At 41.1% G+C, this 13,253-nt stretch overlaps 1 protein-coding gene across 1 annotated transcript in view; it reads left to right on the top strand.

Moving 5' to 3' along the window:
- The window catches only part of LOC104492758 (brain-specific angiogenesis inhibitor 1-like), a gene marked incomplete at its 5' end in the record, with an annotated part of 85,950 nt that overhangs the window by 54,491 nt on the left and 18,206 nt on the right, over positions 1-13,253 (top strand). The window contains 3 exons of the mRNA XM_010135348.1: positions 8,076-8,247; positions 9,403-9,498; positions 12,159-12,198. Of these exons, the coding sequence (XP_010133650.1) occupies positions 8,076-8,247; positions 9,403-9,498; positions 12,159-12,198 (308 nt within the window). The remainder of the gene's footprint in view (positions 1-8,075; positions 8,248-9,402; positions 9,499-12,158; positions 12,199-13,253) is intronic.

Genomic DNA, 13,253 nt, shown 5'->3' with positions numbered 1-13,253 from the left:
ACGTTTGTGTTCATAAGCAAAGTGTTTTGTTTTGTTTCAGTCTTTTGGTTTTAATTGCAGTCAGATGGCAGTGCCCCTTTACGGCATGACGCTCAAATGTTCCAAGTGTGGAGTAGTTTCTTCTGCTGAAGTTTCGGCCACAGCCACCAGTAACGCCATGTTAGTTCCTCTAATTTCAACTTCTTTTCTTTCTTTCTTTCCACTTTTATTTTTTAATTTATTTTTTTCCCTCTTTCATTTCCCTGCACTCACCAGCCCTTGTTTGTTTTCTCTCCCCATCTCCCTGCCCACCTCCCCACATCCCCAGCTCTCCCTGACCTCATTCTGTGAGCCAATAGTAGTGTAGGGCTCCTGCAACATCCCTGGAGCAAAAGCTGGTGGGCTGGTCCCAGGAAATGACATGACATGCCTAGGTGTGTGCATGTGAGCAGCCCATGGAAGACAAAGGGACTCTCCATTTGTTGGGAGCTGGGTATACATTGAATGCCCCCATTTAATTTAGTTCTTGGAACTGTAGACTTAAACATGTGGTTCCCATTAATTTTTATGGTGGCCTCAAACTCCAGCTTTGTCGAACACTTAAGTGTGTGCTTGAGATTTTTACTCCAGAGGCTGCAGAGCGCTGAGTATGATTTAAGTGAGTTGGTGAATCACTTCTAAGTGTTTGGGTTTTTTTGGTCTTATAAAAGGCTGGAATTAAGTTTGATATCTCGTAGGGCTGCAGTTCTGATTTGATAAGTGTTGACTGCTTCTTTTGAACCCCTAAAAACACTTGGAGTCTGTTCTCAAAATCTTAAAGTGTTTCATAGCTCTGAGTTACAAAAGTCAAATGCTGTTAAATCTCTTAGATGCTGCTGGAGTTAGTAAAAATAAAAAATTATAAAAATGCCAGAGATTTGTTCTGCAGGGGAAATTGTAGGTGTTTATGTAGCTGACTTACTTTTCCCAAAGGTTAAGGTAGGAGGGAGACAATTGAGGGAAGGTTTGTCTTTCTTCCTTCCCTTTTTGAGATTTTATTGTCTCTACCATTTCAAGTGATGCTATATTTTGGTTTTGATGTCTAAAGTAACATATGTGAAATGTGTGAAAGAAGCAGTCTCAGATCTAGACATTTGCAGTTTGAAAACTCCTACCTTTAATTAATCTAAACAAAACCAGGCAGCTGAGTGCCAAATCTCTAAAAGGTAGAAATATAAAAGGAAATTAAAGCAAAATGTGGGTTTTTTTGTTTGGTTGGGTTTTTTATTTTTCCCAAAACTGAGCCATTTATATAAAATCCGAAAGACTTTAGGGAAAAACATGTATTTCTGAAAAACAATCTTCATTAGCAAAAAAATAATATTAAGAGCTATTAAGATCTGTAAGTTTCTGTGAGATACAAAACCTCAACAAAATCTCATTTATTTTTCACTGCTGAAGTAGTTCACTTACCTTCTGCAGCAGTGCCCAGCTGAGATGGTGAGATGGCATTGGTCCAGACCCGTGTACCACAGGTCCAGAATGAGCAGGTCACTGCAGTTTGGTTTCCTGGGACTGCAGGGCAATGTTAAACCAGCAGAATCTTTACTATTAGTAAATTAGACTGTTAAATAGGAGTGGCTTCCAGTTCATAGTGAATTCATTTTAAAAATAAAACAATCTCAAATTCCTCTCCCATGTTTTATGACATCGGTCTGTCATGAATCACGTATTCTGATTCATCTTCAAATCAGAAAAAAAAAGGGGGGGTGTGTGTCTGAAATCTAGACCTCCTACTTATCCTGCTTTTCTAATTTAAGTGGTTTGATAGAAATTGGAGGGTTCCTGTAAGGTGATATCGTAGAATCATGGAATGGTTTGAGTTGGAAGGGACCTTCAATGGTCATCTAGTCCAACTCCCATGCAGTGAGCAGGGATGTCTTCAACAAATGTGCTTTGTTTCCCAGCAGATAGAATACCTTAGATGATAAATTCTGGTACTGGTTTTGTTTTTTTGTCCTGAAGTGTCCTATGCTCTCGTCCTTTCAAAGGGAATTCTGAGTAATACATGAATTAGTTCACTTAGCCCTCATCTACCCTTATCATCCACTTCATTCTGCAACTGAACTTTTTCTGCTTGTCTTCCTCCAACTCTACTGTTAATGAGGTTGTCAATAAGGCAAAGCCCTGATTATGCTTCATGCCACTGCCACCCTTCTGCTGGCCTTCATCCCAGACCTTGGACCAGCTTTGCAATTCAGTTTTGAAGTCTTGAGATGTAAATCAGGATGTAAATCATTTGGACTCCTGGCTCCTCTCTGACCTGGAATTAGCCATAGTTGTTTGGTAGAGAGCACTTCAAGGATGTTCCTGACTTGTTCCTGCTGGAGTTGCTCATACCCTCTCCAGCTTACCTCCCAGAAGGTTCAGAGGCTCATTTCTGGGATAGCATGACATGAAAGGATAGATCCTTTCTCTATTTTTCTTCACCGTTGGAAATCAAAGAAGCTTTGAATAACTCTTTGTGGTGGTATCTGTGTCTAAGAGAGAAGGAGTCAGAGAACAGGATGTGTAACGAGAGAAAGCATGATAAGCCACTAATGGGAGAGCAGGTGGTAACCGCAGCAGACATGAAAGAATGTACGCTGAAAATTGTGCAATTTCTTGACTTGGGATAAGGAGAGCTTTGAAAGTCTCTGACCTGTTAAGATAGACTTCACAAGTGTGGGTTACAAAAAACCTTCCCTTTAGGTCATTCTGGAGAAGATGCTGAGCATATTTAGCTATTGGAAGACCTCTGTTCCTACATTTTCTTTCTTTTAGTGCTGCTTGCAAGATAGCCTCAGCCTATTGAAATACTGACTTACAATTAATTTGTCTTTGCTACCTGTGATTTTTTTTTTTATCTGAGACAAAGGAAAAAATATCTCATGGGCATACCTTTTCTTCGTACTTGCTGTGAACGAGGACATCCACTGCAGATAGCAGGGGCTGCTGTTGGTTGGATGGTTGGATGGATGGATGGATGGATGGATGAAATTCCTGCCAGGAAGTTAATTGTAAATGTGGACTCTCAACTTCTGAGCATAGGGATTGGACTGGACCAAGACTAATGCCCTTGCAAAGTGTATTCTTCTTGCAGGCAACCCACACCGCAGTCAATATCAGGAAGTCCTCATGACCATTCTCATGCATCATCCTTCTTATGTCATTAGAAGATATGTGTCAAATCTCCCATCTAAGGGATTTGCTCTTTTTCTTGAAGCAAAGTCATTTCAGGAAGTCTTAGATGTCAAATTTTCTGCCTGTATTGAAGTTCCAGGACTCATGTCTGCTTTTATGAAGGAGTCTGTTCCTCAGGAGAGTGTTATCCTCATAGTTCAAGGAATTTGGAATTGCATCTTTACCTGGAGATAACACTTGGGCCCTGCAGGTTTTCCTTTGGACTGTCAAAGGGGTGAATCATCGAGCAGTTTGCCCATAGCCGCTTCATTACCTGTTTGTCTCATTTAGAGGCATTTGATTTCCTGTTCCCCAAGTTGTGTGATTCAGATTGAAGCAAATGAGAGAAGAATCTTCTTCTGGAGAAAAGAGAAATAATATCATCTTGGGTTTCTGTGTGGCTGTTAAAGAGCATGCCACGTGCCCTCTCTTTTCTAGTTACAGATTTCCTATCATCTTGGTTAAATGGGCATTGGCTTAAAATGAAGTTTCTCTAAAACTGGGGCAATACTCTTGGTTTTAGGAGGAATGCAAGTTATGGGAGAAATAAGACATGAGAGAATGAATAAAGTAAACCCCTGTTCCGCGGTTTTCCTGTAGCAGACCTGCTGTGATGGAGGAGTAACATGCTCATCAGAACAGTGGAGCAGCATGGAGTTAGAGTCATCAAATGGTTTCAGTTGGAAGGGACCTTCAAAGCTCATCTAATCCAAACCCCCTGCAGTGAGCAGGGACATCTGCAGCTAGAGCAGGTTCCCCAGAGCCCCAAGTGCCACTCTGTGCAGCATGTGAGGTGGCATCCATTGTCTTATGTGTTGAGCCCACCTACCATCTCCCTTTTCAGAGCTCCTCTCCAGGAGCTGCCTTCTGAAATATAAAGTTATTTTTCCTTCTGCTGCTCCTTTAGCTTATGGTACTGGTTGCCCTGTCAGTGTTGCGTAATGAGAAGAATTGATCACCTACCTCCTTATAATGGCCTTTTACATCTTTGTTGACATGTACTGTGACCTGCTGTCAGTGTGCAGGCCTCTTAAAATCTTTCTTCATGGAGATCTTTGTTTCTAAACAAGACTTTTTTGCTCTTTCCATTGCTATCTTCTAAGTGCCATCAGTTCATCCTACTTCTTTTGCAAAGATGAAGACTCTCAAGGCTGCCAGCTAGCTAAAGAACAAAACCAAGCTAGTTATGACATTGTGACCAAAGGCCCTCATCTGCTTGTGGCCAGAGCTGGGTCTGCTTTGTGTTTCATAAGGCTCAGTCTTTGCCATGCTAGATAAAGTGATGGGCATTGTTATCCTGTGGCTGTGTGTCACACATCATAGTAATGTGTGACACATGGCATTGTGCTGTGGCATTGCTATGTCCCAGAGTGACACCATTCCTCTGCAATGCGGCAGGAGTGTGGCACAGTGGGGAGAAACAATGTGACATTACAACTGGTACTGCTGGGTGACATTGTCATGTCACCACACAATAAACCCACATCATGTTTCCACAGTACGGTGTAAAGGTCTTCTTTTGATATTGCTGTCACTTGTCATGAGTGCTCTCAGGTATGGTACAAATAAGAGGATCTGCCAGTTAATTCCTTTGTCTCAAGCAATCAAAGTCCTGGATTCATTGATCATAGATAATCCATAATGAAAATTCATTATATAATCACAATGTCATTATATTATTCTCATTTCACATCTTGTGGCACCATCACATGAAGTTTCTTTGGTCCTGTAAGTTTCTCTGGAACTTTTTAAGGATGCACAATACCCCCCGAAAAAGGGACGGATGGAAAGTTGGCAGACGTGCCGTGAGTTCTGCTATGAATTCAGCTCACAGCAAGTAGAAATAAGGGCAATATCACAGAAAACTCACTTATCGTCCCCCACGGTTTCTTCTGAAATTTCAGTCTTGAGATGGTTGGGGTTTTTTTAAATGGAACTTTTAAAAAGTTTAGTATCTCGAAAGCTAAGCAGAGATCTGAAAGTGAAATTAGAGTAAGTTACGTTCCTCTGACCTGCTGCCATCTGCAGCCTGAGAATAAAGATTATGCAGTAAATGTTAAGCACCATTTCCATTACGTTTGTAAGGGATGGGTATTATTGAGAAGGAATCTGCAAGGTGAGTCACAAAGAGAGCAGAAAGGCCGTAGTCCTCACTGATGTAAGTCAGCACAACTCAGTTGGGAAAATCCTGATTTACTCCAGGTGAATATGTGGCCTAATACTGTTTTCATGTTGGAAAGGGCAGATATTTAAGTGGTGGTTTAAGGTTGCTTATGTTGGGAGTGAAGTCCATCAGGATGTCTCCACTCAGAAGAAAGTTGGATAGTTCACCCATATGGAGCCACACAGAGCAAGGGACTCACCGAGTCCATCATGAACACAGCAGGAGCTCTGAAGGGAGCCCTCTATAGTTCTGGATCATTTCACCTGTGCTTTGGATAGCAAATAGACTCAAAAGTGCATTCTTAAAGCAGGGTGCCTGCATATGTTTTAAGCTGGTTTTGAAGTCTTTGGATTGAAATCTAACCATTTGCTAGAGAGAAATGTAATTTACCTCTTCAGCAGCATCCCTTACAACCCCAAGTCCACATATAAATCTTGGATCCAGATCCAAATCATTGTCAGTCTGAGGTTGTGGTTCTTTTGAGGAATGGAAAACCCATCCAGATTTAGATGGTTCACACCCGTACTTACGTACTTATGTCAGGTCCGTTCTCAGGTGACATTACCAGGTTTCTTGTTCGCACAATGGTGGTAGTAACATGCACATATATGTGTATTAAGATTATGCTGGGAGAGCAGATAATTCCAGGAAGCAGAGTTGTCTGACACAGACTTTTTCTAGCAGCCTCTTTTCTGGTTTCCAGCAATCACATCTGCAAGACTTCATCTACCAAGCCATACATCAGGCATGTTGCGTTTGCTGATACTTGCATGGAAGATGCACCTGGAGTGGCATGTTACCAAGCGAGCCTTGTCTTTCCATTTGGCTTTTTTGCCTCTCTGATTTTTTCGCTGCACTTACTGCATAGCCAGTTTTATTAATGCACCACTGCAAATGATGGAATAAAGAGATTTCAGTATAATGAGGCAGATTTCAGAGGGCTGAGGGAGAAGCGGAATGAAAACTTCTGTTTAGGAGTTGTTTAGTTGAGGGCTGCCTGGCTGCTGCTTTTTCTTTGTTTGAAATAATACTTTGAAATTATAGCTCCTATTGGACATTAAAGAATATTCAGTTTATCATCAGTATGAAATTACAAGGTATCAGATTATGTAATGGCCTTTACCTTACATGGAAGTCTCATAATGCTTGTTTTAATTGGGAAAAAGATATATATTCCATTTACATGTTCCCTAAGGTAAATTACATTGCTTAATCATATCACTAAGAAGCACATCTCAGTATGAACAGGTTGTAGAAATATTTGCAATCAGAGTGTCATTATGACTATAAAAATAACCTGTCACTTCAGTATGTAGTAACTGCAGCAGAACTGAGGTAACAATCCTTGAAAAACTCTTAACTGAAGCCAGGGCATCACATCCTGGTGTCCACTCCTGTGTCCGAGCTCCAGCTTTGTTCAGGTAAAACTCTCACTGAGCTCTGTGAGAGCAGTACCTGGATAACCAGCAAGTAAACGTTATTAAAAACATGGTCATATATCAGAAAATGTCCCATGTAAGTACTGTAAAATTCCTGTCATGATACCTGTCCTGTAATTTATTGTGTTCCCTGTATTCATTTGGTAGTCTATAGGTTGAGGTTTTCTACATAGAAAAATCTTGAAGCTCAACTTGTTATTCAGCCTGTGAGTAGGTCTGCTCTTATTTGTTAGATAAAAGCCCACAGAGGAATACTCCTGGTACTCTTGGTGCACCAGTGCTGCCATATATAAGGATGACTGACAGCTTCAGATCTCTCTAATAAGCTCTTAAAATTGCTTGGGACCCTTTTTGGTCAGAGAGCTGAATGACTAAATATTCCATGGGAACTGAGGTGCTTTCCCGTTTCTAGAGCCATCGTTCACTGATGAAGTAGAGGTTCATGGGGCAGTACTTGCATTACAGAAAACTGTTTGGTCCAGTTTTCTGTTTTCTGAATTAAGGAGTGGCTTGAATCTTAAGTTATTTTAATGCCAAATGTCCATCCAAGGATAAACCTATTTACAATAATTGCTAAATACAGAAACAACTGTAATTGTTTTTAAAACCGTCAGCTGGGGAGATCACACAAGAAAGCAAACAATTTTCTGTTCAACAAAAAATTGGGCCAGGTATCAGTTCTCCTGATGTTCATTGAGGTAGTGTTGAGGGACCATTAGCTGTAGAGTAAGGGAGCAGCAAAAAAATATCAGTCTCCACATCAGCTTTGTGCTTGTCTGTTCTAGTCACTTGAAACCGTAACACATGTCCCCGGTGTTAGTGTCTTCCATGTGCTGTGGAAGTCCAAGTGTCTGTAACCCAAGTGCCGACAGCCATCGTGACAAACCAGTCTCTGGTGCAACTGTTCCCCTTCCCTTTGGCAACCTACAGTGACTGTATTTTTTCTCCCCTCCTTGGGAAATGCCATTGTGTGGACTAGTGACCTAGAGTGGGAAGGGTGTGAAAGGGGGAGTGAGGTATCTGCATCCTTCCTCCCCACCTCAAGTTTTATGCATGACTGCACCATTGAAAAGTAGTCCCTCCCGTAGAAATGTGTGTCACCTGTTTTGGTAGCGTGAGTGTGCAAAGCATCTTTCTGCTTCCCTGTGAGGGATGCTCAGAAGACATCTAGCACAATTGTATGTTTGCTGAAGACGTCTTCTGAAGCCCCATAGGATCAGGAGGCTGAAATAGCATTCCACGTGGAAACAGGTGAGGCTGGAGCTGAATTCTCTTTTCCTCTCCCGTGACAGGGCATCCCTTTGGAGCTCCTGTGTAGTCCTACCTCTCCTGGCTCTCACCTGGATGTCTGCGGTTCTGGCAATCACAGATCGGCGGTCAGCACTCTTCCAGATCCTCTTTGCCGTCTTTGACTCATTGGAGGGCTTTGTCATCGTTATGGTCCATTGCATCCTAAGGCGGGAGGTGAGATGAACGAGCTGTTCTTTGTTATATAACCAACATACTTCCAACAGAAAGCATTTGAAAAATGTCCAGTCAGACTGGTAGCTTCTCTAATCTTAAGAACTTTTACCTTTGTGTAGTCAGTGATCACAAAAATTACCATGACAGTATTGCTCAGAGAGAAGGAGGGATGAATCAATGGTGGTCAAGCTGAGGGTACTGCAGAGTGGAGTTTGAGGAACATTCTTAGATTAGTTAACGTGTCAGATTTTGCTTGTTTAACACCAAAATAGATATTTCTAGGATGTTTACACCGACCTCCGAAAATAGAATATTAAGAAAAACAATTGTTTTGTTTGATTTCAAGAGAGGCAACTTGCGCTGAGACTTACAGAACGATCATATTGGCATCAGTGTCTAGATAATCAAGCTAGAGAATTAAGCTAGCAATAATCAAGCAAGAAAATCAAGTAAATTCTCTCCCTGGGGATATTTAAAATGGTAAATTATTTTAGGGATGAAAAGGACAAATCTTTTATGTTTCTTTTATTATTTTCATACTGCTGAGTGGATAGACTAATAATAACAGAGATAGGAAGGGGTTTCATTCAATATTAATTTTATTTTCTTACAGCTCCTTTAAATTAAGTAAAACAGATTAATTTCTTATGTCAGGCCAATGAAATCAATGGAATTACACCACTGGCTTGGGTGAGACTCCTTCATCGAATTGCATTATAAATACAGGCCTGTGTTTAACTTCTATTGCAGACATTGGCATTTTTTTCCCCATTGATTTCAGTGAGGTTTGGATCAGATATGTATGACAGCTGACACAGGATCAGACTTTGTAGACCCCAATATAAAGATTTATGCAATAGTATCCATTATAAATTAATTGCAAGCTGCAAATTAGAAGACATTTTTATTCTTGACTATATAAATCAAGCAACTAGAAGTGACTGACACAGTCACCCAGGATACCTGTGCGACCTTGGAGTTACTCCATTAGGACGTGAGATATGTAACATATAAACCAAGTGGAGTGAATATCTGAATGCTATTAAAGTAGGATCTATGTTTTCTTCATCTACCGAGGACTTTGTTCTTCCTCAGCAGAATTTAATATGGTTTGGTATTCCTGACTGACGTTTGTAAATCCATTCATTCCTGCAGGTCCAGGATGCTGTGAAGTGCCGAGTAGTAGATCGTCAGGAAGAGGGCAATGGAGACTCAGGGGGGTCATTTCAGAACGGCCACGCTCAGCTAATGGTAGGGAAAACAACCACCTCTTCTATTGTTAAGGGACCTATGGGCTTTTTTAACTCCTAACTGTTAAACAAAGGGCTCTGTCCATCATAGATTTTACAGTCATCATTCTTTCTTCCTTTGAGCAACCACAGCACTTAGCAGAGACTCTTTCACATGAATCCAGTGTCTTTTCATTGTAATATTAGGGAGATCAAACTTACACACCAGGTTTTGCAGGCGTCTTAGTGTGATCCTTTCTGTCTTCAAAAATACAAAGCCAAAATACACCTCCCATGTCTTCCAGAATTTTTCATCCCCACCACGCTGCCTTGTCCTAGCTGGAGCTGAAAGGCAGTAGTTTCATACTGTTTTAATCATAGTGTGATGGGTCATTATTATAAAGACTCGAAGGGCTTTGTTTCACTCAAAAGCACACTTGTTTACATTGCTTTGCTGGGAATATAGTTTAAGCACTGTAAACCTCGTTCCTGTTATGTAAGTCCTTTACAGTCTTGATAAGGGCATAAAAGAATAAACTGTGGGGAGTAGTCTTGCATCTGCTTCAGTGTTATGAAGTAGATGATATCACAGTTATTTGATTTCTGAGGCTGGGGTAAGGCTGTCACGACAATCACAAGATTTGAACAAGTTCCAAAAATGTCTAGTTGATATTAGACCTGTATCATAACCCCGGTGTTTTCTTCCAGTCATTCCTGTGCTAAGCCAAGTAACGTGTGCTTGGGCACAAAGACTCATTTCAAACAGCACAGTCTTTAAGTCAGGACATCAAGAGATATATAATTCCACCACATCTCATAGGTGTCTGTTAAAAGGTGCCTCGTTTTTAATTTAAATGCTTAGGCTTCTCATTTTCAGACAGGTTCCTGCTATGCCTATTTACGCGCAATCAGAAAGCCCCTTGCGTGCCTAGTACTTTCGCTCCTTCAATAGACACCATAATCACAACCATTCTCAGTCTACCTTTCAATGAGTTAACACACTCAGCTTTTTTTATTCTCCCTCTGTAAGACGTTTGCCTTCAAATCATTTATATAACCCTTTTCCACGTGCCCTTCAGACTCTCAGCGTCCTTGAAAGATGGGGATGTTGTATTTGTTATACTATTGTCACCATCCTAAGGGCTGTTATACTGAAGTTTCACATTTTTGTCTCTCCATATAACACCCTGTTTGCATTTATTGTCAACCGCCTTGCAAAATTCTGTGTCAGCCATGAGTTTTTTAGCGATGAGATTACATTTACTTCCGCACTGTTGATGGGTACATTGAGAAGTAGAGAGCTTAGAATCAGTTTCTTCACATTCAGGAAAAATTCAGCTCTAGAATCTAGAGGTGAATGATGACTCCTCACTGATATTTTATTAGGTTATTTTATAGTGACTGAGTTGTAAAATAACCAAAGAAATCAAAAGCTTTGCAGGATGGCATTTTTGCTGTTACCTTTTCCGGTAATCTCCAAATCTGCCAGGCAAGTGAAAAGAAGTTTAGCTGAGTAGAACTGTTTCTCACAAAATCTTGTTGACTGGTATTAAATATAAACCTGTATTTTATTTCTTTATCAGTAGAACTAGCACAGGCTGTTTGGTTACATTTTTCTGGAACTTCTATCATGAAAATGAGATTATATTTTTCTGTGTCATCCCACTTGCCCATTTAAACGTTAGTTCTCTTATTTCTCTTCTATTCTTTTCAGATTTATTTGGCATCCCGAATAATTTACTAAGAAATTAGTATCAAGAATTTTGAGATAATTCCTCAACCAGCTCTTCAAAAACTCTTGAATCTCAACCTGCTATATTAAAGTGCTTATCCCAGGAGGATGGAGATTTATTTTCACACTCTTCTTAGCATTAAACTGCAATGCATTTAATCACATTAATACAATTGTATTAAGTGTTTTCTTTCTGAAATGATGCTAGGAATAGTCAATGGACTCTTCTACCTTTTGCTAGTCTGTGGCCTTTCCAATGCTCCATGAAAACTCATTGCCCACTGCGACTCAGTGTATCCAGTTCTTTGAAAAGTTGTCTGCTAAAAGCTTTGGAAAAAGGCTTAACTCATACTGGGAGAAGAAAGGGGTTTCATTTGGCTGTAAAGACCACTTGAAAAAGTTATTCAGCCTTTGTGCCTGCAGAGACCATTGATTTTATACTCTGAGTGTTTCAGAAGCAGAGACTTGTTTCCACTTCATGTGACTTGGTGATAGATCACAAGAAAGCTCAGTGGGTGTGGAGCGTTCTCAGCGGCATTCCCAGATCTTTTTAATGAGTGGAGGGGAATCCAATTAGACTAAGTGTGGGATGATATAGCCAAGGCAGGTCAGGCCAGGAACCTGTCCCCTGTTTTTTAGAAATGTGTTTAAATATGTTCCAGGGAGATATTTTAATCTGGCAGCCCAGGAATTAGGGTATGGATGAGCAGATGAACCCAGCTGAAAAGCAGTGTTACAGCTTTACCGCTGCCCGAGGTTCAAAAGCCACCGGAGGGACAAAGCAATCTGTTTGCCATGTTGCAAAACCCAAACAAAACATCTCTCCTCAAATCTTCTAGCCACGGTTGAGTGTCCCTCACTACTTAAAGTGGGGTTTTGTGTGTTCCAAACGGCTTGCTCTCCTCCACCGCCTCCTTTTGACCACGTCCTCTGTGTTCTCTGTCTTTCAGACCGATTTTGAGAAGGACGTGGATATGGCTTGTAGATCAGGTGAGCACATCACAGGTGAGAATCAACAAGTGACCTGGTTTGGGGATTGAACTAGGCCATTTTTTTTTCCCTTTCTGTTTTATTTGTGTGTGTCTTACTGGCTTGCATGTACTTGCGTGGGCTGCCCTTACTCTCAGTCCTGGCCAAAAGAAATCAACACCCCTAATTCTCCCCCATGCTTTGCTTATCGTCTTTCCCCATAGCTTTCTTTTAACTAAGATTAAGCCTTTCCTCCAAGGTATTATTTCTTACCTATGGCTCATGTAACATGGTGGCAGAGAAGAGTATCAAGGAAGAAGAGATTGGATCCATCTCTTCCTACTGTGATCCTTCTTTGCTTTAGCAACCCCTGCCCAAGTGCATCACACCAGCCTCAAACAGCTCTGTGCCCAGGAGAGGTGTCTTTGAGAAGGTCTGGAATCTGGAGAGCATTCCCACCACTCCACCTGGCTCCATGCACACTTCTAGTGCAGTTGTAAGCTGCCTGTACCTATGGAGGTGGGTCAGGTCTCTCCTCCTTTGCCTGCACCTTTCTGCTGTGTGTTTAATCACACACATTCATTTTGATGCTGAAGATCTGCATGAGTTGACAGTCCCTTTCCCCAGTAACCTTCCCTTTCCCTTTCCTACCTTTTCTCTTTTTACCCTGGGGGTGTTGGTGCTGTCTGGATTCTCCTTTGCTACGTGTTCATCTCTGCAGGTTTTGTTCTCTCCTGATCCTGGCATGTCTGACCATTTGGCTGGGTTTTTTTTCTTACCCTTTGTAGATATTTAGGCTTTTATTTCCCAACCCAGAATTCTCCCCTCTCCCAAGCAAGAGAAATACCAGCTTGCTTGGCACTTGCATATAATTCATATCTTCCAAACCAGGATCTCCCCTAGCCAAGGACAGTACCATGTGTTCGGTTGCCATCATGGGAAGTGTCAGTGTCAGTCTCAGTCTCAGTCGCAGCCTCAGTCTCTGTCTCCTGTTTCTATCCTTTTCCATCTATACACATCTACCTGTCCCTTTAATTTATCTTTATCTAATTATTTACCCACTTCTAATGTATTTA

This window comes from Buceros rhinoceros, unplaced genomic scaffold, assembly GCF_000710305.1.
Source record: "Buceros rhinoceros silvestris isolate BGI_N320 unplaced genomic scaffold, ASM71030v1 scaffold454, whole genome shotgun sequence".
NCBI classification, from domain to species: Eukaryota; Metazoa; Chordata; class Aves; order Bucerotiformes; family Bucerotidae; genus Buceros; species Buceros rhinoceros.
This window is presented reverse-complemented; position numbering and strand designations above follow the sequence as displayed.